This window comes from Bos indicus, chromosome 14 (genome assembly GCF_029378745.1).
Source record: "Bos indicus isolate NIAB-ARS_2022 breed Sahiwal x Tharparkar chromosome 14, NIAB-ARS_B.indTharparkar_mat_pri_1.0, whole genome shotgun sequence".
NCBI classification, from domain to species: Eukaryota; Metazoa; Chordata; class Mammalia; order Artiodactyla; family Bovidae; genus Bos; species Bos indicus.
In genome coordinates, this window is record NC_091773.1 from 82086700 (window position 1) to 82114515 (window position 27816).

The 27816-nt window shown below is 40.9% G+C and overlaps 2 protein-coding genes across 4 annotated transcripts in view; one reads left to right on the forward strand and one right to left on the reverse strand.

Moving 5' to 3' along the window:
- MRPL13 (mitochondrial ribosomal protein L13) overlaps positions 1–23780 on the reverse strand; it is a 40880-nt gene extending 17100 nt beyond the window's left edge. Inside the window, exons 1-5 of the mRNA XM_019973896.2 lie at positions 23664–23780; positions 19120–19243; positions 13863–13956; positions 9902–9962; positions 3160–3246 (exon numbers count right to left, since the gene is read on the reverse strand). Of these exons, the coding sequence (XP_019829455.2) occupies positions 3160–3246; positions 9902–9962; positions 13863–13956; positions 19120–19243; positions 23664–23690 (393 nt within the window). The 5' untranslated portion in view covers positions 23691–23780. The remainder of the gene's footprint in view (positions 1–3159; positions 3247–9901; positions 9963–13862; positions 13957–19119; positions 19244–23663) is intronic.
- Positions 23781–23790: 10 nt separating this feature from the next.
- The window catches only part of MTBP (MDM2 binding protein), an 81646-nt gene continuing 77620 nt past the window's right edge, over positions 23791–27816 (forward strand). For 2 of the 3 annotated variants that reach the window (XM_019973894.2, XM_019973895.2), the window contains exons 1-2: positions 23791–23927; positions 24962–25042. Coding sequence is in view for 1 of the 3 variants with exons in the window: in XM_019973893.2 (XP_019829452.2) it covers positions 24052–24163; positions 24962–25042 (193 nt within the window). In the remaining 2 variants the exon portion in view is untranslated. Of the gene's footprint in view, positions 23928–24012; positions 24164–24961; positions 25043–27816 lie in introns of those variants that run through there. The other variant, XM_019973893.2, reaches the window with a different exon arrangement.

The window sequence follows — 27816 nt, forward strand, 5'->3', positions numbered from 1 at the left end:
AAGCCTTCACATAAATTCACTAATTAATAAAATGTAACACGATTGCTTTCTATCTATTCATAAGCACATATACACCAAACACTCTTTGACTGTACCATTTGAGAGTTGTCTGCCAATATTTCATCCCTAAATATTTCAGCATATATATCTTCTAAATATAAGAATTGTTTCTGACGTAACCACATTACAAATTCATGTTCAGGAAAACTAACATTGATGAAACATCTTGAAACCTGATATACAGTGTGTGTATACACACACACACACACACAGTGTATGTTCAAATTTACCAAAGTGGTCTAATAAAGTCTTATGTAGCTTTCTTTTTCTACTCAAAGGTCAAGTGTCACATGCTACAGCTATTATGTTATTATGTTGTTTAATGTACATAATGCGCCCTTTAGCTCCCTTTGATTGGAAGGCCTCCTTAGGAAATTGATTTTGAAGCGGCCAGTCCAACTATGCTGCAGAATGCCCTCTTTCCTTTGGATCTGTAGAACTGTGTCCTCATGATCAGATGCAGGATGAACATTTCTGGCAGGACACTACATAGCTTATGTTGGGTCTTCAGTGCCTCATTCGAAGCAGGAGGCGTACAACATCAGTTTATCCCATATTGATGATAAATTTAATGTCTTGGTTACAGGTGGTGGTTGACCAGATGGCTTTACCATAGAAGAATCTTTTCCCTTTTTAAATAGTTCTCTGTGGCATGTTTTGAAACTCTGTGAATATCCTGTTCTACAACGTTTAACTCAATGGGTATACGATACACTGATGATGGTGGCTTTTCTAATTCAGTATTATTTTCTACATGGTTTAGATGACATTCTTCTCTAAAGAAGAGCTCTTCCTTCTTGAAAAAGGAGAAGGGAAATTATAATAAGTTAAAAATAATTTTTGGACTGTCACTGTGGGCTCATAGATTTCTGTTTTCTACTCCAAGTACTCCATCATTCTGCTCCTTCATTTCGAGGCTCACAGAGCCCCGTGTATGTTCAGCAGGCACCACTTCAAGTTGCCTCCCATGTGCTGATATTTCTCATCGGTCTTTGAACACTGTCTTACTTTGTTACTTATTATTTTGCTATTATAAACAATGCAGAAATAATAATCTTGTGCATGTGTGTACTCCAAAATAAACTTTTTTTGTTCCAGACCTAGAATCAACCACTTCTCTAAGAATCACATTCCTTTTAATATGGAATAGCACTTAGAAAACACAGTCTGACAACTAGTTCTGCTTACTTCTATTGGTACTGGCATTTTATTTTTTTAATATATAAAATCTTAACATGATTAAAAAAAATCTAAACAGCTGTAATAATCTAGAAGGCTTTTTTGCAGAAGCTCCTTCTCTTTCCTCCCCATCCTTCCCTGTGTTGATCTAGTGAGTGACCAACTGCATGTCCTTGTTTGTTCTTCCTGTGTCTTTATGCAAAAAGATATATGTGTGTGTGTGTAAACATACACATGTATAAACGCATGTAAAAGGTAGTATGCCACCTATATTCTTTTCCATCTTGCTTTTTTTCACTTAATAATGTATCTTGGAAAGCATTACTTATCAAGTCACAATGGTATCTGTCATTCCTTTTTGTATAATTGCACAGTACTCAACTGAATAGATATAGCATAATTTAGCCAATTTCCTATGCATAAGCATTTGTTTATTTCCATTACTATTACAGGTAATATGGAAACAGTAATCTTGTGTATGTGCATCTTCAGGGTAGCCTGCTGTAAACGAGGCTGCTAGACCAAGCACGAACCTCCTTACGTATGTCTTTGTGTTAACTGTCACCTCGTTCCCTGGATTCCTCGTGGGTTGCACCACTTTGTACTGCTACCCGCAGCGTCTGAGTGCCCGTTTCCTCGTGGCCATGACAGTAAAATGTGTTGTCAAGTTTTTGAAAATTTAGCAATCCCTTTTTGGGGAAATGGGCTCATTTATTTTATAGACTGAAATCATTTAAGTAATTTACCCCAAAACCTATCTAACTTGATAACTGGGAAAAATGACATTACTGTTTTCTTTGTCCCTTGTAGAAATCATGGTTGCTAAAAATATGTGAAAGTACAATCAGAAACAGTTTTAAAATTCTTTTAATTTCATGCCCAGGGTCATTTATCCTTACATGATGATACTACTCCCATGCTTGTTACCTCAGAGGTAAAGTGAACAGGGGGAAATTATTCTACTCATTCATGGAAAGCAAAGCTAATAATTAGCCACTTTGGTAAAAGTCTGAATAATTTACTTATGCATTATTTAAGCTAACAATAGAACATACAAGTGCCTTGAATAGCTGATAGAACTTGATATTCTGGAATGAATTCTATATTATTCTTTTACTTGGAACTATAAGGACAATTATAACCCGTAATATTGATACCAACTAGTAGTACTTACTATGTTCCAGGGCCTGGTCTAAGTACCTAAAAAATGTTGTTTCATCTAATTCTTACAGCAATCTTAGGATGCAGGTACAATTACTACACCCATTTCACAGATGAGAAGACAGATAATAATGGCCACAAAGTCAGTAAATGGTGGGACAAGTATTCAAACCCAGGCAGTCTGATTCTAGAGCCTGGACGCAACTACTTTATATAGAACTTCTAGTGTTTATATTATACTAGAGAGAAAAGCTAAGTATTCATACCAGTATAATAGTTATGAATAAAACTGTCTTTTCATTTTCAAGTTCTTTTTAGCTGAACAAATTCTGAGTAGGAATAAGTATTCTGAAGTTATATCATGGGAGATAATTAGCAATCAAAGCCAAGCTATTAATCTATGATTCATAGAAGCTATACAGGTCACAAAAAAGTAAAGTGAATTCATACTTTTTTGTAGTTCATGAAATTACCTATGAGTACCCTCAAATAAACAGGGGCTCTAATTATAGTTCCTTGTTCTAAAAAAAGTAGCTATTAAAATGAAAATATGGATCTTACAGACTTTTGATTTTTAGTTCAATGATGGTTCACTTTATGATTTAAATCAGAAGCAATTGTTTTTGTAGTGTATTCACTATAAAATGCAAAAAAATATTTCAAAAGTCGACATAAAATTACTGAAAACAAATACAACAATTATTTTAAAATGAGAAAATATTTAATTAAAAATTTAATAAAGGATCTTCGAGGACTTACTTCATCTGGGAAAAGGTGCAACCTCTGCATCAGAGTTCTTCTGTGAAGGTTTTTTGGCAGCATGCCATAAATAGCTAGTTTTACAATCTGAAAAACAGATACATGGAGCACTCAGTAAGAAACATGTGATGGGAATATAAACACAGTAAGAGATAGTGATGAAAAGCAGTGGGCTAAGACTTGATATGAATATGAAAGGAACAAAACTGAGACGTAAGCAGATATGTGGCAGCAATAAAAAAGAACTTTTATTATTTTGTACATTACCATCTTTTAAATGTTTATCTGTATTTAGAAAAAGGAAAAAAAAAGGAAGACATTAAGAAAACCTGTGTATGTGTTGATTTTAGATGGAATAAGAAGAAATTCTCTGAGCTTATACAAGAACCTGTGGCCCAAATAATCTATTACATACAGGTTACAGCAGATCCTAGTGAGGTTTAATCCCGCTTCCGAGGTGGGTGATCAGGAGACTGCCAGTGAGTGAACTAAGCCTGACCATACCATCATGAGGCTGACTCTGTAAGTCACAAATCTAGAATGAAGGTAGTGGTGAGCATTCACTGAAAACTCACCACTTGTACAGGGGTCACTGCATTAGATTTGTTATCTTGTTTATGTTACTAAGTTCCATTTCATAGACGAGGAAACAAATTCAGTGAGGTTACAGAACCCACCCTAATTTCCTGTATCTAATAAATGGTACTGGAATTCAAACCAGGTAGGCCTACTCCCAGGACAGACACATACCACATGCAAAGACACCTAACAATGCGTTCCTGTCACTTATCAGGAAGACCCTTCACCCTGTCACACCCGTTGCCAAGAGGGCAAACTAAGCTTCCTAGGATTTGCTTTTCTGCCTGTTAAGGTCAGCCCCACAGTTTATCTGCTATTTAAGCCCTCTTTCAGGCTGTGCCGGGTCTCTGTCGCTGCACTCGCGCTCGCTGCAGCTGAGACGAGCAGGGGCTGCTCTGCCTGCGGTGCTGGCTCCTCCTGGTGCAGAGCGCGGGCTCTAGGGCCTGCGGGCTCTGCAGCCGTGGCGCACGGGCTAAGCTGCCCCACGGCACGTGGGGTCTCCCCGCCCAGCGGTGGAACCCGAGGCCCCCGCGCTGGCAGGCGGACTCGGAAACACGAGCCCAGCAGGGGAGTTCGAGGCGTCCTCAGCGCTGTCCTGAGTGTGGCTCTGCGTGTGTGTCAAAAGAAAGTCACGCAGCGTCAGCCTGCGCTCTATGCTCTCCCGTGGGCCTCCTGGCATGTAGTGTGCACAGACACACTGCGTGAGCCGTGTGGAACGACTGACGTACATCTGGAGAGGCAAGCTGATTGTCTTCATCCGCGCTCATATTTCAAGGCTATAATGTGGCATGTAGTACACTAACCCTCTGAGACAGCACATGTTACAATGGGACTGCACTGTGGAGGATTTCCTTATCCTTTTATCTTCTCATCAAATCAGACCACAAAACCTCAATATGTACAAATACTAACGCCACCCCACGCATATTTTCCATCTATTTTCTTGTTAGTGCTGTTAAGGCTTTATATTCTAGGGACTTTATGTTGTTAAAACTAAAAGCAATTAAAAATTCAGTCCTGAATTACATAAGCCGCATTTCAAGTGGTCGACCTGCGACTAGTGGTTACTGTATTTGACAAAGAACGTCTTCATCAGAGCAGAAACTTCTATTGGGTAGCACTGATGTCAGTCTTTAAAATTTTTAGTGTCTTAAAAGTCTTTAGTAGAAAGCGACGATGTTAAGACTACTTAGCATCCTGTCTGGATTAGCAAGTCATTCTATCTTCTGAACATCATCCTAACAGCCAGTTTATTACATCAGCAGGGTTTCTTGGTATTTGGTTTTCATGTTCTTAAAATAATTAGTTTTATTTACTTGAATAAACAAATTGGTATTTTTAAAATGCACCTTAGTTAAAAAATGCAAACATAACAATCAAATTAGAGAAAGCTGTAAAGTATGAAAAGGTTACAAGCTGCCAGGTGAGGGAAAAAGATGACAGACACACACACACACCTGCCCAAAACACAAGCGTGACACAACGTGAACAGGCGTCGAGCAATTCTAGCCCCACGGACAGAAGCACGAACTCCGAGGAGTTCAGAAAGTGAGGCAGACAGAACGAGGCAGGGTTATGAACATTCAAGACCCTCCTAACTGAGTCTGAACCCAGGGCATGTGACGCCTGTTTCACAAAACACATCTTTGTAAGCTATAGGAGAGGGAATGGATATGAGAAAGGAACCGTATTAGAAAAAAAGGCAAGAACACAGAAGCTCTTAAGGAAACTAAACTGCATGACAGATGAAGAAAGGACATAAATAAAGGGCTGGATCAATACACATATTTGAGTTTAGAGTTAAAGATCTGCTATGTAATTACAAAAAGATATGGAAAAATATTTTAAAGCCTACTATTTAAATCAATGTACTTAATTAAAAGTCGTGTCTGACTCTGCGACCCCATGGACCGCAGCGTGCCAGGCCTCTCTGTCCATCTGGTTGTCCTGGTTGTCCATCCACCAACTCCTGGAGCCTACTCAAACTCATGTCCTGCTATTAATCAATGTACTTTATTGTTCCCGAAAAACACTGAGGGTTTGGATTGGTGGTAAAGTAACTGACCTCTTCCTTAAAAACAGTCAAAATTAAGACTTAAAGCCATCATCAAATATTTCATAATGCATTTCAATCTCTGTTCATAAAAAAGTTTGAAACGATTCCTACAGATGCTACCCAAAGCCAAGTTCTTCACATTGGAAGTTGGCTTACACTGCCTCCTGGTGTACATTCAGCATACTGAACAAACTAGAAACTAGTTTTAAAGACATTGGAAAATATTCGTCAAGTATTAAAACTATAATTTGTTGTAAAAGTTATGGTATATATTAGCAGCGGCCCTAACAACAACTTTTTACTAGTATTATAAAAGTAGAACATTAAATATTTTCTAAGAAACAACTCTTGAGTATGTTTTTATAAAACAGATTCAAATGATGAAGTAAAAATACTCAGTAAAGTACAGAATTTCTAAACATTATGTCAGTAATAAACACAGCTCTTCCCCCACCTTTAACCAAGAAAATTTTAGACAGTACTTGGACCACAAGGAAATCAAACCGGTCAATCCTAAAGGAAATCAGTCCTGAATATTCATTGGAAGGACTGACTGATGCTGAAGCTCAAACTCCAATACTTTGGCCACCTGATGCAAAGAACTGACTCATTGGAAAAGACCCTGATGCTGGGAAAGATTGAAGGTAGGAGGAGAAAGGGATGACAGAGGATGAGATAGTTGGATGGCATCACCGACTCAATGGACATGAGTTTGAGTAAGCTCCAGGAGTTGGTGATGGACAGAGAGGCCTGGCATGCTGCAGTCCACGGGGGTCGCAGAGTCAGACACGACTGAGCAACTGAACTGAACACCAAACAAATGGTTGCATTCTTTATACATACATACATACATACATTTATTTTTATTCATCATTTTAGGAAAATAAAAAGGAGTATCTTCAAAACTTAACAGTTTGCTCATTTAAATAAAAAGCTAAAACAGCTGTGAATGGGGAAAACACTCCCAAATCTAAGAGAACAATTCAAAGACTGGGTTATCAAGAGTTAAGGAAGAAAAAAATAAAACTGTAAAGGGCAACAGAAGACTCTGCTTTTATAATCAATACTGAGAACTAGCATTTGGATTTAGAACACCTGTTAGGACAGAACTCTATGATACATAATAAATAAACATTAATGAAGCTAGTAATATTGTTTTTTTAAATATTTCTAAAGGATGGAACTGACTGGAGGACAAAAATAGGAAGAACAAGAAAAAGAAAGTCCTGGGCTGCCATCTGCTCTGGGGTGTCCGCTCAGCACAGGGCTTGGGTTCAGAGGACCGCAAACGTGAGGTCTGCAGCAGGATCAAGACGCCCCCACATGCCTGGATCCCCGGGGCCAGCAGAAAGGCAGCATCCTTTCAGGGTGCTGAGCTGGGAAACGAAAAAGTAAGTCTTTCTCGATAGGGAGTTGCTAACTATGAACCTGATCTTGTAAGGTTTTCAGGCCCCAAGTTCACCTGTTTTATGGGGATCAAATTCCAGAAGCTGGAAGTATAGCTTAAAGGGGTCTTAGGTTGGGGGGTGTGTGTATACACGTATATCCCCAGGCACCAGCCAAAAGCTAAGTACATCTCTTCTGAAGAAACTCATTTTTAACATAGGTCTCAAAAACTCTCAGGGATGAAGTTCCAAGGTACAAGTACTTTCCTAGCACCCTGAGCAGAAACAATAAATTGCAGACCCACAAAGACCCACAAGTATCAGTCAGATATAAATGCTAAGAATTATGTTTAAAGTGCTTAAAGAAATATAAGAGAGAACCAAGGTATGACAAAGGAACAGAAGATGGTCAAAACTGACTAGCAAACTGAAAAAGAAACAAACAGTAAAAGCTTCCAGAAAAGGAAAAAAATGCAACAGCTGACATTAGAAACTCAGTAAAAGATTAGACCTTGGGGAAAAGAAAATGAGAGGACAAGAACACAGATCTAAGGAAATTCCTGACAATCCAGCACAGAGCCAGGGAGACATAAAATATGAGGAAGACACAAAATGTAAAAGGAGGAACTGAACTGTGCGCAGTGGAGGCAGTCTGCTGTGTACACAGGCAGCTCCCAGAGGGAGAGGGCGGGCAGGGAGTCAAGGGGACCAATGTGGAGAGGTGTAAGAGCTGACAGATTTTCAGAGGAGAAACCGGTCCTCAAGCAAAATCGGTAAGAAAACTCAAAAATAAAAACCAAAGCCAAAGAAAAGATCTTAAAAGTATTCTGAAAGACAAGACAGGCTACACACAAATAAAGTGACATCTGAATCTGACATCAACAGCAATAACGGAAACTAAAATCTATTTGAAAGATAGCTTCAAAAAGCTAAGAGAAAAAAACAAAGTTATCCTAGAATTGTGCAGATACACAAAACTATTTTTTAAGAATGAAGGTAAAAATAAAGTTACAAACAGAAAAGGGGCATCCACTATTCAGAGACTGTTATGATGGGAATGTCAATGAGGAGTACTTCAAGGAGGACACTGATCGGAGTTAAAAGACTGCAAGCAAAGAAGATCTTAAAAAAATTAGTAACAGTATAAAAAACTGAGAACAAGAAAGTCCAACCAGAAGGGTTTTTAAACCATCTTGAACAGAGAAAACATACAGACAGAGGGAGAACGGGTATTAAAAATCTTCTAGAGGCCTTGACTTGACTGTGAGGAAAGTAAAAATATTGATTAATCTTATACTTCTAATAAATGAGGGGCTTCCCTGGTGGCTCAGACGGTAAAGAGTCTGTCTGCAATGCAGGAGACCCGGGTTCTATCCTTGGGTTGGGAAGATGCCCTGGAGAAGGAAATGGCAGCCCACTCCAGTATTCTTGCCTGGAGAATTCCATGGACAGAGGAGCCTGGTGGGCTACAGTCCATGGGGTCACAAAGAGTCAGATGCGACTGAGCGACTTCACTTTCACTTTCTAAGAAATGAACTCAATCAATCCAAAAGCAAGCAAGGAGGGGAGGAGAAGGAAAATGATACCTAGCTCAACTTGTGGACACAGCGGGGGAAGCAGAGAGGGACGGACTGAGAAAGCAGCACCGACATATATACCCCGCTGTTCAGTCGCTGAGTCAAGTTCGACTCTCTGTGACCCCGTGAACTGCAGCCCGCCGGGCTCCCCTGTCCATGGGATTTCTCAGGCAAGAATACTGGAGTGGGCTGCCATTTCCTTCTCCAGGGATCTTCCCCACACGGGGGCCAAACCTGCGTCTCCTGCACTGGCAGGCGTGTGTGAGCCGGACAGTGGGTGGGAACCTGCTGTAACACAGGGGGCCAGCTCAGGGCTCGGTGATGACCGAGGGGGCAGGGTGGGGGTGAGGGGGGCTCAAGGAGGGAATACAGACAGTTATGACTGACTCACAGTGACGTGTGGCAGAAACCAACACAGTATTGTAAAGCAATTAACACTCCAATTAAAAAAATAAAATCTAGCTCAGTAAAGTTTAAAGATAAACTATAAAAGATAAACTATGAGGCATCAAAATAAAAAAAGGTTGATTTAGCTATATCAATATATAAAAAGAATAGACTACAAGTTAAAAAGCACTACTGGAGATAAAGTCAGGACATACCTCAATCAATTCTTCAGGAAGATTACAATTCCAAACTTAAATTTATCTAACCCTAAATCGTCAAAACATACAATGGAAAAAACTGACAGAACTATAAGGAAAAATCAATAAATCCATAATTGAGATTTTAACATAACTCTTCAATAAAGTGAATAACAAAAATAGAGTGCAAGATTGGAACAACATATTTAGCACGTTTGATATACTTAAAATATAAACAGATATATATACATACATCTGTCTCCCCAAAACATTTTCAGCAATCATATATTCTAGGTGATCATGCAGATGTCAAGAAATTAAAAAGAAAAGCATCAAAATTCTATGACTAAATGCAAAGTATATTAAATAGTAATTAGAAAAGATACAGAACTGGATGATGATGAAATATTATTGATACTTATCAAAACTTGTATGATATAGTGAAGAACTCACAGCCCTGAACGCTAGCTACGTTAGAAGAGAAGGAAGACTGAAAACCCAGTTTCTGAACCAGTTTCTCCACAAATGATTAATAATGATAAAAAAATACAATACACTTACTGCTACTGGATCCTTCCGGTGAAGCTGAGCAGCTGTTACTTGTTTAAATCCACCTGGGTAGCTATTAAAAGAAACAAAGACAATAAAATTGGGAGTAGGCGATGGGATAGTATCCTTGAAATGAACATTCTCATAATATGAAACTATTTTTATTATGAAATTACATTTGTTTCTCCTGGAGGAGGAAATGGCAACCCACTCCAGTGTTCTTGCCTGGAGGATCCCATGGACAGAGGAGCCTGGTGGGCTGCAGTCCATGGGGTCGACTGAGCAACCAATACACACACTTGCTTCTGGGAACTATGCTACTCATCATGTCTTAAAAATTAAGCAGTAACTATGCTACATGAAATGCTATTAAGTGGTCAAATTTAGCAATTGTTGTTTTATAAAACCAATCATAAAGGCAATCAGTCCTGAATATTCATTGGAAGGATTGATGCGAAGCTGAAACTCCTATACTTTGGCCACCTGATGTGAAGAAATGACTCCTTGCAAAAGACCCTGATGCTGGGAAAGATTGAAGGTAGGAGGAGAAGGGGACGACAGAGGATGAGATGGTTGGATGGCATCACTGACTCAATGGACACGAGTGTGAGTATACTCTGGGAGTTGGTGATGGACAGGGAGGCCTGGCGTGCTGTGGTCCATGGGGTCGCAAAGAATTGGACACGACTCAGCGACTGAACTGAATTTCATAAAAAATTCCACATCTTAGATATTTCTTGGCTAACCATTTTTAAAATTAATTACTCTATTGGCTGTGCTGGGTCTTCACTGGGCTCCCCTGGTGGCCTGGCTGGTGGAATCTGCCCGTAACACAGGAGACCGGGCTGGACGCTGGGTTGGGAAGGTGCCCTGGAGGGGAAGGCTGCCCGCTGTCCTCACTGCTCCAGGTCAGGCGTTCTCCGGCTGCGGCAAACGGGCTATGTGCTGCTCTGGCACATGGGCTCCTCATGGCACTGGCTTCTCTCGCTGTGGAGCAGGACTCCAGGTGTGCAGGCTTCAGTGTTGCAGCAGGCTCTGCGGTGCCGGCTCAGCAGCTGCTCCCAGGCGTGTGGAATCTTCCTGGATCAGCGGTGAAGCCTGTGTCCCTTGCACTGGCAGGCGGATTCTTATCCACTGCATCACCATGGAAGTCCCTGGCTAACTGTATTTCTACTGGAATTTAAGTTCATTCATCATTCATTCATTCATTCACAGTTACTTATTTCTGCTTGAATGCAGGGAAAACAAAACAGTGCCAAAATGTATTTCAAAGTGAACAAGCTAGGGGTCAGGTCTGGGGAAAGCCGGTAGACTACTTGGTTCTGAAGGCAAGTTAATACTCTAAACAGGTCGTGCTCCTATTTCCTATTACCAGGAAGTCATATGCTGCTTCTGAGTAACAAAATATTTCATTGTGTTCAGATCAAAATCATAAATAGAGATTAAAGAAAATATTTGGGATAGGTATTGGAGATCTTACTAACCTGAATACCCCAGACCCAGGTCTGAAATCAAGGTTTGGCCAGCAGCAACCAGTGTAATATGAGGCAACTCATTTCATCTCTTTCTTTATGGGTTTGCTCAGATAAGAAAAATGCTAGTATTTGCCCCATCTACCTCTCAAGATTTTATGACAGTCGAGTAGGAAAGTGTTTGTGACAGTACTTAAGAAATTTAAAACAAAAAGAGCACACAGATGTAAGACTTTATTACACTGAATGGATGAATAAGAGCCTAGATGATTTTCAAGGAAGGGAAAAAGAAAACATAAAGACAATGGACTCTGTAAGGGAAATTTACAATTATCTAAATATGATTCCTGTTATAGGTTTCTTTCAACACTTAAAAACATTTTGAAGAGGATTTAGAGAACCACGTTTTAGGAATAAAATTTAAGAAAGCAAATTTAGAAGTATGCTGAGAAAAATGTCTAAGTTTCAAAATGATACTCTTTCATTTGTTTCATGGAGTTTCACCCTCAGAACAAGAAATAATTGTCCTCTATTCTTTCTCTCTGGGAAGAAAATACTTTATGCTTTTATCACATGCTTATTTTGTGAGTGTGTGTACGAAGGAAACAACGTTTATTTTTTTTTCTTCTATTTATTTTAATTGGAGGCTACTTACTTTACAGTATTGTAGTGGTTTTGGCTACGTTGACATGAACAGCCATGGGAGTACATACATGTGTTCCCCATCCTTATCACATGGTTATCTTGCATTTTCATATTTCTTTCCCAATTGCCTCTAAACTTTTAAAACTTGTTTTACATATATTTTACTTTGCCAAAAGTAAGAATGACTAAAAGTGAATGTGAATTAATTTTTGTTAAATATTTCATTAAAGTGTTTAAGTACAGGATGGGCAAAGGTTGGCTAACAAGCAAAAGTGTTTTTCCAAGCATTAAAGACCTACCTGGGCAAAAGACAAAAAGGAACAGAAGGGAGCCTCAAAGCCGGCTTGTCTAAGATGCAGGTGCGCTTGGAAATAAAATAATTTTGATCAAGAATGAAAGGCCAATATGTCTAACTATATCTTGCATGATACTGAAGAAATTATGCTTAATAAAATTTGTACATGACCTGAAACTGAGGGGTTTAACTAATACATTACCTGAAATAATTCAGGTCTCAAAAGATCTTCAAAGGCCGGAGATAAAATTTAACATAGAGTAAACTCAGGGTACTACAGCTAGATTAGAATGCAACTGAAACACACAGGAAGGAGGACACAAGGCTGAAAAGCCCTCAGGAGTTTCAGCTGGTAGTAAACGCAGTGTAGCAGTGACGCAGCCGTGAGGAGCCCTCCTAGAGCAACAGAAGGCAGAGTAACTGAGAGATGGGGGGTCACACTGCACCAGAAACCCAGCAGGACACAGCCAGGCGAGTGTTATTTAGTTAAGATATTGACAAGTAATGACTGCACCCAGAGAACAGTGAGCAAGATATGACGGAGATCTTCAAAGGGCAGTCACATAAAGGACTTTGCGTGAACTACAGGTGTTTAGAGAAGAGACGATCAGTGAGTGCGTGCTGATCACTCTCAATTACCTGAAGGAGGTCATGTGGAAGATATAGTTTTACACCGTCCAAAAAAGGAGGACAGAGGGCGAGATGGCCGGGTGGCATCACCAACTTGATGGACATGAGTTTGAGCAAGCTCCAGGAGATGGTGATGGACAGGGAGGCCTGGTGTGCTGCAGTCCATGGGGTCGTAAAGAGTCAGACACGACTGAGCGACTGAACAACAGCACCAAAAGGCCATTATGAAAGCTGAAGAAAGACAGGTGATGACTTAACAGCACTGAGATCTTTCCAAAATTCAGACCACGTCAAAGGCAGAATGAATGGGCTGCCTCAGGAGCTAGGAGACTGCTACTGTTCAAAGACAGGCAGACCTATAACCTGACAGGGATGCTGTGGGAAGGTGTAATGGTGTCCTTCCAACTTGGGATTCTCCTCACCATTCTTTCAACCTCTCATGCACTTTTAGAAGTTCAAGACGCTTCTGGAAACAGCAGTAAGACAAATCAGAGGAAGCAGAAAGAAACGAGAAGACTGATAAAGAGAGAAACCTAGATCAGAGAGGTTAACTGACAGATACTCTCAGGAAAAACCAATAGCCTCAGGCAATTACAAGGATCTGGTACAGTTTTGTCGTTTTCTTTTTTTTTTTTTAGTTTTGTTGTTTTCTGATTGAGTAAATCACACACGCATCACGAACAAAATCAGTGTTTTCTTAAATCTCTTTTTCTTTCAAAATTATTTTATTATTTTATTTATTTTTATTTTTTGGCTGTGCCACGCGAGATCTTAGTTCCCCAACCGGGTACTGAACCTGTGCCCCCTGCAGTGGAAGTGCAGATCTTAACCACTCGACCACCAGGAAGTTCCTTAAATTTCTTTTAAATATAATAATACTAAAGTAATACATTTCCACTGCCTATCTTCCCCGACAAAAGCACTATCTTACCCAGTATGTGAGGAGTACACTTTTTGCTCCCACTTGTTCCCAGAAAAGGCAATGTGCCTTGTGTTCATGATGACAACATGATCTCCACAGTCACCTGGATTTAAAAGAACAAAGAGAGAAAAAAAGGATTTTGGTCGAAAAATTTTGCCTTTAAGAAAAAGTGCGCTTGGTTATTTACAAAGCTTTCCAAAGTCCAAAGAACACATCAGTGAATATAAAGCATGTCAGTGCAACATCAAAATCCTTGAACAGACTGATGTTTTTCTTTTATATAACATCTAAGTGTAGAGGAGTTGGCTAGACATTTGGAAAATCTCAACACTGGAAGGTAAAAGAGAATTTGGGAAGGAAGCCAATAACAACATAGGTCTTTGAAAGGCAAATTACTGTTCCTCTTATTATCTTTGACCATTAATGATTACACTTCATTAAAATGTAATAATTACACTTTAATAATAATTACACTTCACCACTTTTAACTATCTAATACAAATTTCCCCTTAAAAATAAGAGAAAATGAAAACAATATGCATATAGATGAAAAAAGGTATATTTTACCAGTAGGTAAATTGGAAACAAATGTAAAACATCTCAATTGTTATTAGTTCAAATTCAGAGAAGAGAGTATTATGCTCTCAGCTTAACTACTAACCCAAGGCTTTTTCCAATCACATTTAACTAGTTAAATATCTTTCAAACTGGAAAAAAAAAATTAAGGTTTGGTAAACAGTTTTCAGAAACAGGAATTAAGTTTATTTACAAAAATTTATCACCTTAGATTTCTAACCTTATTTGATTTCTTTTTATAATATTGGGCTAAGTTAAATGGCCAAGTAAAATTCAAACTAATTAAATCAAGGGGAAAACTCAAAGATTTATGTGAGGATATCTAAGGTCTCATCGTGGATCCACAGTCTTCTTCCTCCTTCATGACATACAGCATTGCTTTTATATACTGATCTTATAGGATCTGGTTTGAGAAATGTCTGAAAAAAAGCTGTTCCAATTTAGTGATAAATAACAGAAGTTTGGCTTTGGCTTTTATGCTTGTTTCCAGCCTTGATGAACAAATATCCAAATGCCTACTTCAACTTTTTTTTTCTTCTTTTAGTATCCCTGAACTTCTGCATGGCTAATGTGACAGATGATCATGGAAGTTACCACAAAATCCACTGAGTATAAAGACATTGTGATAGGAACAAAGGGTGTTGTTCCAATTTATTGCTGGTACGTAAATATTCACTTCTAAAAGAGGTAAGAGATGGGAATACCAGATCACCTGACCTGCCTCTTGAGAAACCTATATGCAGGTCAGGAAGCAACAGTTAGAACTGGACATGGAACAACAGACTGATTCCAAATAGGGACAGGAGTACATCAAGGCTGTATATTGTCACCCTGCTTATTTAACTTATACGCAGAGTACATTATGAGAAACACTGGGCTGGAAGAAGCACAAGCTGGAATCAAGATTGCCGGGAGAAATATCAATAACCTCAGATATGCAGATGATACCACCCTTATGGCAGAAAGTGAGGAGGAACTAAAAAGCCTCTTAATGAAAGTGAAAGTGGAGAGTGAAAAAGTTGGCTTAAAGCTCAACATTCAGAAAACTAAGATCATGGCATCTGGTCCCATCACTTCATGGGAAATAGATGGGGAAACAGTGGAAACAGTGTCTGACTTTATTTTTCTGGGCTCCAAAATCACTACAGATGGTGACTGCAGCCATGAAATTAAAAGACGCTTACTCCTTGGAAGGAAAGTTATGACCAACCTAGGTAGCATATTGAAAAGCAGAGACATTACTTTGCCAATAAAGGTCCATCTAGTCAAGGCTATGGTTTTTCCTGTGGTCATGTATGGATGTGAGAGTTGGACTGTGAAGAAGGCTGAGCACTGAAGAATTGATGGTTTTGAACTGTGGTGTAGGAGAAGACTCTTGAGAGTCCCTTGGACTGCAAGAAGATCCAACCAGTCCATTCTAAAGGAGATCAGTCCTGGGTATTCTTTGGATGGAATGATGCTAAAGCTGAAACTCCAATACTTTGGCCACCTCATGTGAAGAGTTGACTCATTGGAAAAGACTCAGATGCTGGGAGAGACTGGGGGCAGGAGGAGAAGGGGATGACAGAGGATGAGATGGCTGGATGGTATCATTGACTCGACGGACATGAGTTTGGGTGAACTCCGGGAGTTGGTGATGGACAGGGAGGCCTGGCGTGCTGCAAATCATAGGGTCGCAAAGAGTCGGACACGACTGAGCGACTGAACTGAACTGAACTGAAAAGAGGTAAGTAGTCTATATGTAACTGGGAGCAAAAACCTTCAGTGTTTTGTATGATGATGTTCTAGGAGTGAGCTGAAGAACAAATGTGCGATTAACACTGTGAAATTTAAATGACATTGTTAACACTTGAAATAGACTGACTCAACTGAATAGTAAGAAAGAAAAATACTTTAGCTGGGTGACTTTAAGAAGAGCATTTTAAACTTTTTCCCCCTACCAAATTCTTAAAAGATTTAAATAAATAATGCAAAACAGAATACTAGAGATTAGATTAGTTGAATTGTTTGAATTGTGTTTGAATTGCTAATATTCACAATATAACCTTTAAGAATTGTGTGAAAATTTTATTTGATTTCATTCCATGTGCACCAGAAATACTTTAGGATGATCTGATAACTTCAGATAATACTAAAGAAAGGTTTCCCTCTGCTTCTTTTAAATGCTCATATAGTCTTCCTCAACTGATTAACTTGTGGACAATGAAAAGAACAGCATTCTGACGAAGAGTAAGTCACAATGCAGATATCACCAAGGGCCCTGACTTTTCATTCATCAGAGAGAAATAAATATGTTCAGAAAGTGCCTGCGTCTCCAGCTCAGGAGGGCAGCTCCAATCAGAAGGCAGTGTGTGTAAAGTGGTTCAAAGATTGTGTACTCACATATCCGCACACACACAGAGGCCTGCACGGCTTGTTGAGATGCTGTGGCAAACCAGCCTTCCCTTTCCACGGCTGTGTTTTTCTTATGGAACTGTGGTTTGGGTCAAGATGGAAATGCCACGGAATTAAAAGAACGTGCTCCTTTCACAAAATTGGGGAAAAGATGGAATCAGCAGTAGCCACATAATTCTTTTTCAAGTATAGCACTTATCCATCCACTGAATTAAAGTTCTGCTTCCTTACAAGTAAGTCATCACTGCAAAAGCGCTCCTTATGCACTGCAGAGTAAACACTTTGCCAGAATACAGACAAGCCTTTCTGTCAGGCCATTCTTTCCTAGGAATGGAGGATAGCTTTTCTAGGAAATCAGAAATTTACTTTTTAAAGACTAAATTGTATTTTTGTTTCACTGTACTTAATATTCGACTTTTATCAGCAGAATATTGGACTTTTCATGTCCCTAAGATGTCACCAAAATCAGAACTTAAACTGCAAAAAACACCCAAAAACTTAAACTGCAAGCAGTTTTCAATTTACAAATATGTTGTTTTAGGTGTTTTTCTAACATTTATTGGTTTAATCAGCATTTATTATGTATGTTTTATGTGCTTATAAACATCATAGACATGTTTACTTGAAAACTGACATACAGTTTCTCAGAAAAACAATATTACAAATGATGGCCACATATACAGGAAGAGCTATAAAGGTTAGTATTTAGGTGTGATAATGACATTTAGGTTACACTGGAGAATATTCTTAGGAGACATATGCTGAAGTATTTAGGGGGTAATATACTGATTATCGCCAGCTTTCCCGGTGGCTCAGAGGTTAAAGCGTCTGCCCGCAATGCGGGAGACCAGGGTTTGATCCCTGGGTTGGGAAGATTCCCCTGGAGAAAGAAATGGCAACCCACTCCAGTATTCTTGAGTGGAGAATCCCATGGATGGAGGAGCCTGGTGGGCTACATACAGTCCACGGGGTCGCAAAGAGTCGGACACGACTGAGCAATTTCACTTTCACACTGATTATCATTTATTTTCAAATGAGTAAAAATAACACGGTAAAATACTGTGTAATCTAGGTGGATATAGAGAAATTCACTGTACTATTTTGACCTTTTCTGAAATTGTGAAAATTTTTATAAGACAAGTTAGAGAAAAAGTAAAAGACTTAACAAACCAGTGGAAAAAAGGGAAGAAGAAATGTAGACATTTCACAGAATGGGAAATGACAAAAAGGCCAATATATAAATGAAAAGATACTGAACTCCATGTGCAATTAGGAAAATGCAAATTAAAACCACAGAGCACTTCCCAGCTACCAAAGCAGAATGTTACTCAGATGAGGAATAATGAAAACATCTGCATATGAAGACTGACTAGGTTCCTGTGTATCTCTGAGCCCAGTAATTCCTATCCTACAGATAGACCTTCCACCTGTGTCCTGGAAAAATGGTACAAGAACACTGATAGCAATGTTGTGCATAAGAAACAAAAAAGGAGGTAAACCACCCAAATGCTCAGTGAATGGATATTTATTTCATCATTACTATTATTACTTTTCTTAAAAATATTATCTATATTTATATACAGATAGATGAATACATCCCTATCCATCTATACACATCTTTGTATATTTCATATTTCAAAACAAAGTTAAAACTCAGTGTAAAAAGCGTTGTTGACAGGCCAAGCAAGATGAAGAGTAAGAATTGACACTCGGGCCTTGCAGGGTGGACAGGGAGTGCCTAGGAAAGTGAAGTCAATCAAAACTACCTGGGCTAAGCGGAAGGCTTTCAGTACGAAAGCAACTGTTTTTTGTTTTGGAAAAAGGATATGGAAAGCAAATTTGTTAACTCAAAATAGTGAAAAATAACTTTCCATAGCTAACTAGCTCTATATATCTCTCTGAAGGAAAGAGTCTTTAGAAGAGAGGGCAAGCTTATCTGCGTATTTTCCAAAGCTCTCTATTGAAACGCACGTCGCCACGTGAAGAGACGTGCTGAAGAGTGAGCATTTAAAGTCCAAGTCAGGACATTTCTGAGAGTGAAAGGAAGAGCTACTGATAATTTTGCTGGGACAATGGCATAAAATGGGACTGTTTCAGGTGAAATGGTCTATGTGGTTTTCCTATGAAGAAGCAAAATTCATTTTAGTGCCCTAACAGGATTTCAGCGAAGATGGAATAAGGGATCTTCAAGGAAAAAAAAAAAAAAAAGATCCTTGCAGCAGTACAGTCAAACATCTTCAAAATTCTATCCTCACATGAAAACTGCGTTTACCGACAGGTCTAAAATGATACTCACTCAGTTGATGGTACACAGGCTTATGCAATCCTTGAAGTCTAACTGATGCCAGGGTAGCAAGCTTGCCAGGGGGCTGCATCTTCCCATCTAGGAGATACCAAACTCGGGCAAAAGTGGCCCATTGCTTAAGAGACAGAAGAGGAAACGAGGGAAATTCTCATTAAATGCGAACACCGGAGTTTGTTATTATATACCATTGCACATAATCTACAATTAATGTCAATAATTATAACGAAAAAGATCCCATCGTTAGGTAACTTTTTTCATTTCTATTTCTGGAAAAAGGGAACCTTTCCTCATTCTTCTGCAGAGATTAATGCAGTCATTCTTCCTGCCTGCTTTTCTATTAGCAATATGGATCATGCTTTATTAAAAACATTCCAAAGATATTATTTCCTTTTACATTTTGTATTTTTCATACCATGTACAATAGACTGGAGGGTTAATGAGAAAGCAGTTGTTTCTGAAGGTCTTCAAAAATACCTTGAGATCAGAAGATGAGTTATACTTAAAGAAGAGTGGCCAGTTAGAAACTGATGACTATTTAGGAGTTTAACTCTAGTGAAAGAAAGTGTGAAAAAGTGTTAGTCGCTCAGTCGTGTCTGCTCTTTGAAACCCATGCGCTGCAGCCCACCAGGCTCCTCTGTCCATGGGATTCTCCAGGCAGGAATGCTGGAGTGAGTAGCCATTCCCTTCTCCAGAGCCTGTTTCCAACCCAGGGGTTGAAGCCAGGTCTCCTGAATTGCAGGCCCATTCTTTATCATTTGAGCCACCAGGGAACTAGCAGAAATGAAGCTGGAGAAGTACAGATGGATGATACTGAATAAACTTCAATTTCAAAAAACCGCCTTAGACTGACATCTAAGGCTGCCGCAGGTAAGCTAAGACAGTTACAGGCCAGAAGATCCTGATCAGATCCTTTCTCTATGGATATACACAAGCTGCCAAACAATGTTGGAGAAAGTATTGATACAACCAGGCCGGCTGGTTTTCTCTTAAATTTAACCATCACAAACCTAAAATCAGTAAAACTGCTTACCCATCTGTTTTACTGTTCTCATTTGTCTAGTCTCCATCCCATTCCCCTTGTTTATCTGTTGTCAGGTTTACCTCGATTTCATATGTTTTGATGCCCCTGTAAAGGGTACTGCATTTTTAATTTAAATTTCTGATTGTTGCTAGTATACAGAAATACACTTCATTTTTATATTTTGGTCTTATATTCAGCAACCTTGCTAAAGTCATTTATCAGTTCTAGTAACTTTTTGTAAATTCCCTTTTTTACACAGATGATCCTTTTCTTTGCAAATAAGGAGAGCTTCTAGCCCACATACTTTCCATCTCTCTCAGCATATGAACTAAAAAAAAAAAAATTCAATTGTCTGCAGGACAATCTTGTTTCTTCAATAAACTGCAAAGAAAAAAGATAGGATAGGAACCCATTATTAAGAGACTTAAAAAAAAAACACATCAGAAACTTACTGTACTTTGGATCCCATTCCAAAGAAAAAAACCATAAAAATATTCTGTATTAATATTTATATATACATGAGAAAATTGGAAATGTGAACATATACTGAATAATTGATATTAAGGAATTGCTATGAAATTTTCATTTGCTTTGATAAATAGTAATGGCATTAAAAAAAAAATCTTTATCTTATAAAGAATGTATTGAAACATTTACTGATGAAATAAGAAGTAAATGAGGTACAGATTAAATGATACTGACTATGAGCCTTCCGAAACTGGGTGATAATCTAATATCTGATTGAGATTATCCATAATAAAGTTAAAACAACAAAAAAAGCTACTCCTGACCTCCATTCCTTACCAATGACTGCCTCATTTCTTTCCTTTTCTTTGCTGTAAACTCTTGCTAAGAGTTGTCTTTACTTCAAATTTATCTCTCCTCATTCTTTCTTCAGGGCTTCCCTCGTGGCTCAGCAGTAAAGAATCCGCCTGCCAATGCAGGAGATAGGGGTTCGATCCCTGGGTCAGGAAGATTCCCTGGCGAAGGAAACGGCAATTCACTCCAGTATTCTTGCCTGGAGAATTGCAGGGCCAGAGGAGCCTGGCAGGATGCAGTCTGTGGGGTGGCAAAGGAGGTGGCACAACTTAGGGACTAAACAACCACCGAAACAACGCTTTCTTCAACCTGCTGCCCCCGGGCTTCTGTCTTCCCATACCCGCCAGCAGCACACTACTGCCAAAGGCACCACGGCCGTCACATTACGAAACCCCTCGGTCAGTTCTAAGTCTTTGATATGGTTGATCATTCCCCTCTCCTGGGTGTTGTTTCTTCACTTAATTTCTGGAACACCACTGTCTATCCCCATTCACCCATCATGCTGATTCTTTCTCTTGCCTCTGAAAGGCTGGTATGTTCCACAACTGTTCTTGGTCCTCCTCTCCTCTTAACTTACTTCCTCAAAGACTTCATCCAGGCCATTTGTATGCTTCAGATCAGATCAGTCGCTCAGTCGTATCCGACTCTTTGCAACCCCATGAATCGCAGCATGCCAGGCCTCCCTGTCCCTCACCAACTTCCGGAGTTCACTCAGACTAATGTCCTTCGAGTCAGTGATGCCATCCAGCCATTTCATCTTCTGTCGTCCCCTTCTCCTCTTGCCCCCAATCCCTCCCAGCATCAGAGTCTTTTCCAATGAGTCAACTCTTCGCATGAAGTGGCCAAAGTACTGGAGTTTCAGCTTTAGCATCATTCCTTCCAAAGAAATCCCAGGGCTGATTTCCCCCAGAATGGACTGGTTGGATCTCCTTGCAGTCCAAGGGACTCTCAAGAGTCTTCTCCAACACCACAGTTCAAAAGCATCAATTCTTCGGCACTCAGCCTTCTTCACAGTATGCTTATGATTACCTAATTTACATCTCCAGCTTGGACCTCTTTTCCTAACTCCTGAACTCTTTGAGACCCTAGGGACTGCATCCTGCCAGGCTCCTCTGGCCATGGGATTCTCCAGGCAAGTATACTGGAGTGGATTGCCATTTCCAGGGGATCTTCCCCACCCAGGGATCAAACCCACGATCCCTGCATCTCCTGCACCGGCAGGCTGATTCCTTTACCACTGAGCCACCTGGGAAGCCCCCTGAACTATACACTTGTATTCAACTGCCCACCTGGCATATACACTACAGTGTTTTTAAAATTATATGTAGCAGAAGACCAGTTTTTCCCCAATCCATTACAGACCAATACTCTGATAGAAAAAAAAAACCCAACAAAACTTTGATAAGGCAATTAAAATGCTGCCACAATGTCAAACTGCTACAGTTCTTTTTAATGGTTAACTTTAATTCCTGTATCTCCTTCATCAGGGGCAGGTAACAAAGAGTTCAAGGACTGAATCTCACCTGGGGCAGGACTAGGCTAAGAGGCATCTTACAGCAACATATCCAAAACCGAACCCTGCTCTTCCTCTGAAACCTGCTTCAGTCCCCGCCTTCCTATCTCAGTTGATGGAAGCTCCCTCCGGTTGTTGAAACAAAAAAACCTTGGATTAGTCCTTGGTTTTTTCTGTTGCTGTCCGCCACACAGCTCTTCCGGAAATCTTACCGGTCCCACCTTCACACGGAACGTGACCACTTTTCACCACTACACAGCAACCGGGCCTGGTTCGCGCCCCCCCCATGTGTAGCCTGGATTATTGCGGCAGCCTCCAAATTGATTATTTGCTTCTGTCGTCCACCAATTCCCATTTCTAAACAATTCGGTCTTAACTCAGCAGTCGGGTACTCCTTGTAACACTTAAGCCAGATCAGGTTACTACTTGGTTCAAAACCCTCCAAAGTGAAAGTCGCTCAGTGGTGTCTGACTCTCTGCGACCCCATGGACTATACGGTCCATGGGATTCTCCAGGCCGGAATACTTACCAGGGGATCTTCCCAACCTAGGGATCAAACCCAGGTCTCCCGCATTGCAGGCAGATTCTTTACCATCTCAGCCACCAAAGAAGCCCATTGAACTGCATACCTGAGCTCAATCGCTCAGTTGTGTCTGTCTTCTTTGCGACCCTATGAACTGTAGCCCACCAGGCTCCTCTGTCCCTGGGATTCTCCAGGCAAGAACACTGGAGTGGGTTGCCATTTCCTCCTCCAGGGGATCTTCCCAACCCAGGGATCGAACCTACGTCTCCTGTGTCTCCTCGCATTGGCAGCCTGGTTCTTCAGCAGCTGAGCCACCAGGGAAGCCCAAACCTCAACTCCCCCCACCCCCCAAGGCGGCCCTTATTTTGCTCACTCTTCCAGTAGTCTACAGTGCCCTATGAGATCCATCTTATTAGCTCCCTGACTGTCGCCCTAACACCAATCCGGGGTGAGGGGAGACCAGAAAAGGGCTGCCTGAAAACGCCGAAGTAGGGGCACCGACAGCACTACACGAAGTGGTGGTCAGCTGCGACCCTCGTCTGTGCTTTATCGCGGCATCTCCGGGCCTAGGGGTCTGGCTCCCCATCCGCCTCGGCATCGCCAAGTCTGACTGCCTCCCGCCAGTGAGGAAGCCCGCCACGCCGGGAGTGCAGCCTCACCTGCGGCGCCCTAGACAAACTCGCCATGTTCCCGAGGGGCGGCTCCGCTCTTCCGCCAGGACCCGGGGCCGCTTCGCATCACGGCCCGGAGGGAAACGCGCGGAGCTGCGGGTGATGGTTCCTAGGCCAGCAAGGCTTCGTCTGCTTCTCCGCGTTTCCCACGTCTTTTCCAGTCTTCCCAACACAACCATTCCGTCAGGAAGAGAGCACACGATGCGGTTATTGAGAGAATAGCCCCCGAAAGTCACTCTTCTGCTGGAAAGGGTGCGTAAACCGACGGGGGACGGGCCGTTTCCCGCCGAGCTGAAGAGAGGGCGCCGGAAGTGCTGCAGCAGCGCGGGCGGTTTGGACAGACGCCGTCGCCTGAGGCGGCCGCGAGCGCTGAGGGATGGATCGGTACTTGCTCCTCGCCGTCTGGGGCGAGGGAAAGGCCGCGGCGGCGGCGGGCTCGGGGCGTGGGCCCGAGGCCTCGCGCGTCGAGGGCCCCGGGAGGCCGCCGGGTAAGCGCCGAGCCGAGAAAGCGCGGGAGCGGCTCAAGGGGCGGAGAGGACTTTTGGGACTAGGTTTTTCTGGGGAGGGCTGGGCGGAGGGGCCGCGGGGAGCCGTGACTCCTCCGGCTCGCCTGTAAGGGCTGAGGAAGATGCTGCCCGCACGCAGAACAGGGCCAAGGTTCTGGGTGCCACACGCCCGCGCTCAGAACTTGCAGACACAGTTAAAAAGTTCTCGGGGCCTTGGAAATGGAATTTCTGCTCTTGAGACGTATATGCATTCAATAGGTAGTTCTGCCTCCTGTGTTCCAAGTGCGAGTCAGACGGAAAGCAACAAGATGGAAAGGGCTCTTACTCTCCTGGAGTATTCATCCTAACAGGAGGAGGCATTCCGCACGTGGAATAAGTTAAAAAAACAAGCGACAGATGTAAGACGAATCTGACCGTTTTTGCACTCTTGTTGATGCCCCTATCTGGAATCTGTTGCATTTTATTTAGTTTGTTTTGATGGAGAGGTCTTTTGAGGAGGAAGTATATGTGGCTGTGTACGGAGTACTGTAACAGGATTTCCCATCCCATTGATTTAAAAATGGTTTGGGGGAGGGAGGTTTTGGATTTGCATTAACTGGCAAGCATGTGCAAACCGGGAACTTAGCTATTCTCTCTGCTTGCTTAAGATTTATTATGTTAAACTTTGAACAGAGTAGATCTTTTATGTATCGTATGTTCTGGAGAGGCTGATGGTGAAATTGGAATTGGTCTACGTTGTGTAATTCTTGAGCCCAGCTGAGTTTGAGTTTTCTTTCTCAGACTTAAGAGCAGCAAATGTTTATCATCTCCTGAAAAGAAGCATTACTGCTTCACTTAGTCCAGAAGATAGTACTTTCCCTGGTGAGTACAACATACACCCTTCTTTTCACTGGCATAGCATTTGTATTGAAAATAAATTGAATTAATTTGGTCACATAAGAGTCCCAAAAACATTTGGTTTTTTTTCTTTGTTTGCTTTTGGGGGGATATTAATAACGTCATTTAATATTTTAGCTAAACGTATTTACAGGAAAATATTAGTGCAAAGCTATAATGCATTACCAATTAACACAGAATATATAAATATTTCTATAACAATTTTTATGTAACAGGATTTCTGTGTTATATAAAAATTTCATATAACACAGAAATAATATAAATATTAGACTAATTTAAAACTCCAGTCTCTTATGGCACAGTCCTTTACTTATTGTTACAAGATTTAAAAAAATATATGAATATACATTATTTGTCCATTACTATATTATATTCTCTGTCTTTAAGCTCAACAAGAAGCACTTGTTGACTGGGTGCAAGTCCTTGGGATAGGGAGCTAGCAAAAGAAATACAGGAAAAGCAAAAGGGGAAAATTGCTTTCCTTCATTTACTGATGCTTGGATATCATAAAAGTTGTTATGAAAATTATTTTATATTCTCATCTTGAGCTTTGTTCCCTTTATGAGATTTGCTTGCCATCTTTAGCTTCGTGTAAAATAGAGTAACGTGGCTTTATAAGGAGGATGTATGATTGTGTTCTGAGTACAAATACATTATTAATGTTCTTATAGTCATTTCCTTAACTGTTTTTTTTTTTTTCATTCTTACCTCTTACTAATTCTCTTAAAAGCACTTCATAATTGTCATCTTTTCTCCATTCTTATCTGCTTGAACTTCTTAAAAATCTTTTGACTTTTTTGATCATCCTTTACTTTGGAAATATTTTTTATCCTTTGGTTTCTATTGGCATTATATAATCCATTTATTACTTCTTTGGTCGTTACCCTCTTTTTTTTTCCCTTCCCTTGCTTGGCCTCAGTCTGAGAGTAGAGATGCCAGAACATGTCTGAAAGCTGAAGGGAGTTTCTGGAGGCCTCAAGGAGAGTGCACCTGTTCTCATGACGGAACGCTCTGTTCCTTTCTGTCTTCATTCATCAGAGAACCTGTCTCTTGAGTTTCAACTGTCATCTTTGGGGAATTATTTCTAATATCTATGTGCTTCCCTATCCTGTTTGTCAAATCCCGGTTCAGTTCAGTTCAGTCGCTCAGTTGTGTCCGACTCTTTGCGACCCCATGAATCACAGCACGCCAGGCCTCCCTGTCCATCACCAACTCCCGGAGTTCACTCAGACTCACGTCCATTGAGTCGAGATCCAGCCATCTCATCCTCTGTCATCCTCTTCTCTTGCCCCCAATCCCTCCCAGCATCAGAGTTTTTTCCAATGAGTCAACTCTTCGCATGAGGTGGCCAAAGTACTGGAGTTTCAGCTTTAGCATCATTCCTTCCAAAAAACACCCAGGACCGATTTCCTTTAGGATGGACTGGTTGGTTCTCCTTGCAGTCCAAGGGACTCTCAAGAGTCTTCTCCTACACCACAGTTCAAAAGCATCAATTCTTCGGCACTCAGCCTTCTTCACAGTCCAACTCTCACATCCATACATGACCACAGGAAAAACCATAGCCTTGACTAGATGGACCTTTGTTGGCAAAGTAATGTCTCTGCTTTTGAATATGCTATCTAGGTTGGTCATAACTTTCCTTCCAAGGAGTAAGCGTCTTTTAATTTCATGGCTGCAGTCACCATCTGCAGTGATTTTGGAGCCCCAAAAAATAAAGTCAGCCACTGTTTCCACTGTTTCCCCATCTGTTTCCCATGAAGTGATGGGACCGGATGCCATGATCTTCGTTTTCTGAATGTGAGCTTTAAGCCAACATTTTTCACTCTCCACTTTCACTTTCATCAAGAGGCTTTTTAGTTCCTCTTCACTTTCTGCCATAAGGGTGGTGTCATCTGCATATCTGAGGTTATTGATATTTCTCCCAGCAAACTTGATTCCAGCTTGTGTTTCTTCCAGTCCAGCGTTTCTCATGATGTACTCTGCATAGAAGTTAAATAAGCATGGTGACAATATACAGCCTTGACGTACTGCTTTTCCTATTTGGAACCAGTCTGTTGTTCCATGTCCAGTTCTAACTGTTGCTTCCTGACCTGCGTACAAATTTCTCACGAGGCAGATCAGGTGGTCTGGTATTCCCATATCTTGAAGAATTTTCCACAGTTTATTGTGATCCACACAGTCAAAGGCTTTGGCATAGTCAATAAAGCAGAAATTGCCGGGGTCCAGCCCTGGTGGATCCAGGGAAATTCGAAGGGGAGACGGCTTCGGCAAACTGGATACAATAGCTTTAATTAAATATTAATTAGAGATATAAAGAGTAATAGAATAAGGATAGCTCAGCAGGAAAATTCAGCGGAGAAAAGATGCTGAATAACTTGGTTTACTTGGAAAGCTAATAAAATTCCAGGGCAAGGAATTTTTGTCACCTACATAGGCTGCAGGCGTCCTCCCGTTCTCCTGAAAGAGAGGAGACACTAAGGCCTCTCCGGTCAGATCTTAGAAGCCCAGGCATAATTAGTAGGCTTGACGAGCCTCCACGTTCCAGATGGGCATTCAGCCAGAAGGTGAGAGAAAGAATGACCTGGAGAGACCAGTCTTTCGAGGAACTGATCCCATTTTTTATTTTTCCAGGGTCTGTTTTTATACACTGAGATGTTATACAAAAGTCACGTGGGGTCAGCAGTCCTGACTTTTATTAAAGTCGGGTGCTTCATACAAATGTATACAGAGGTCTTAGG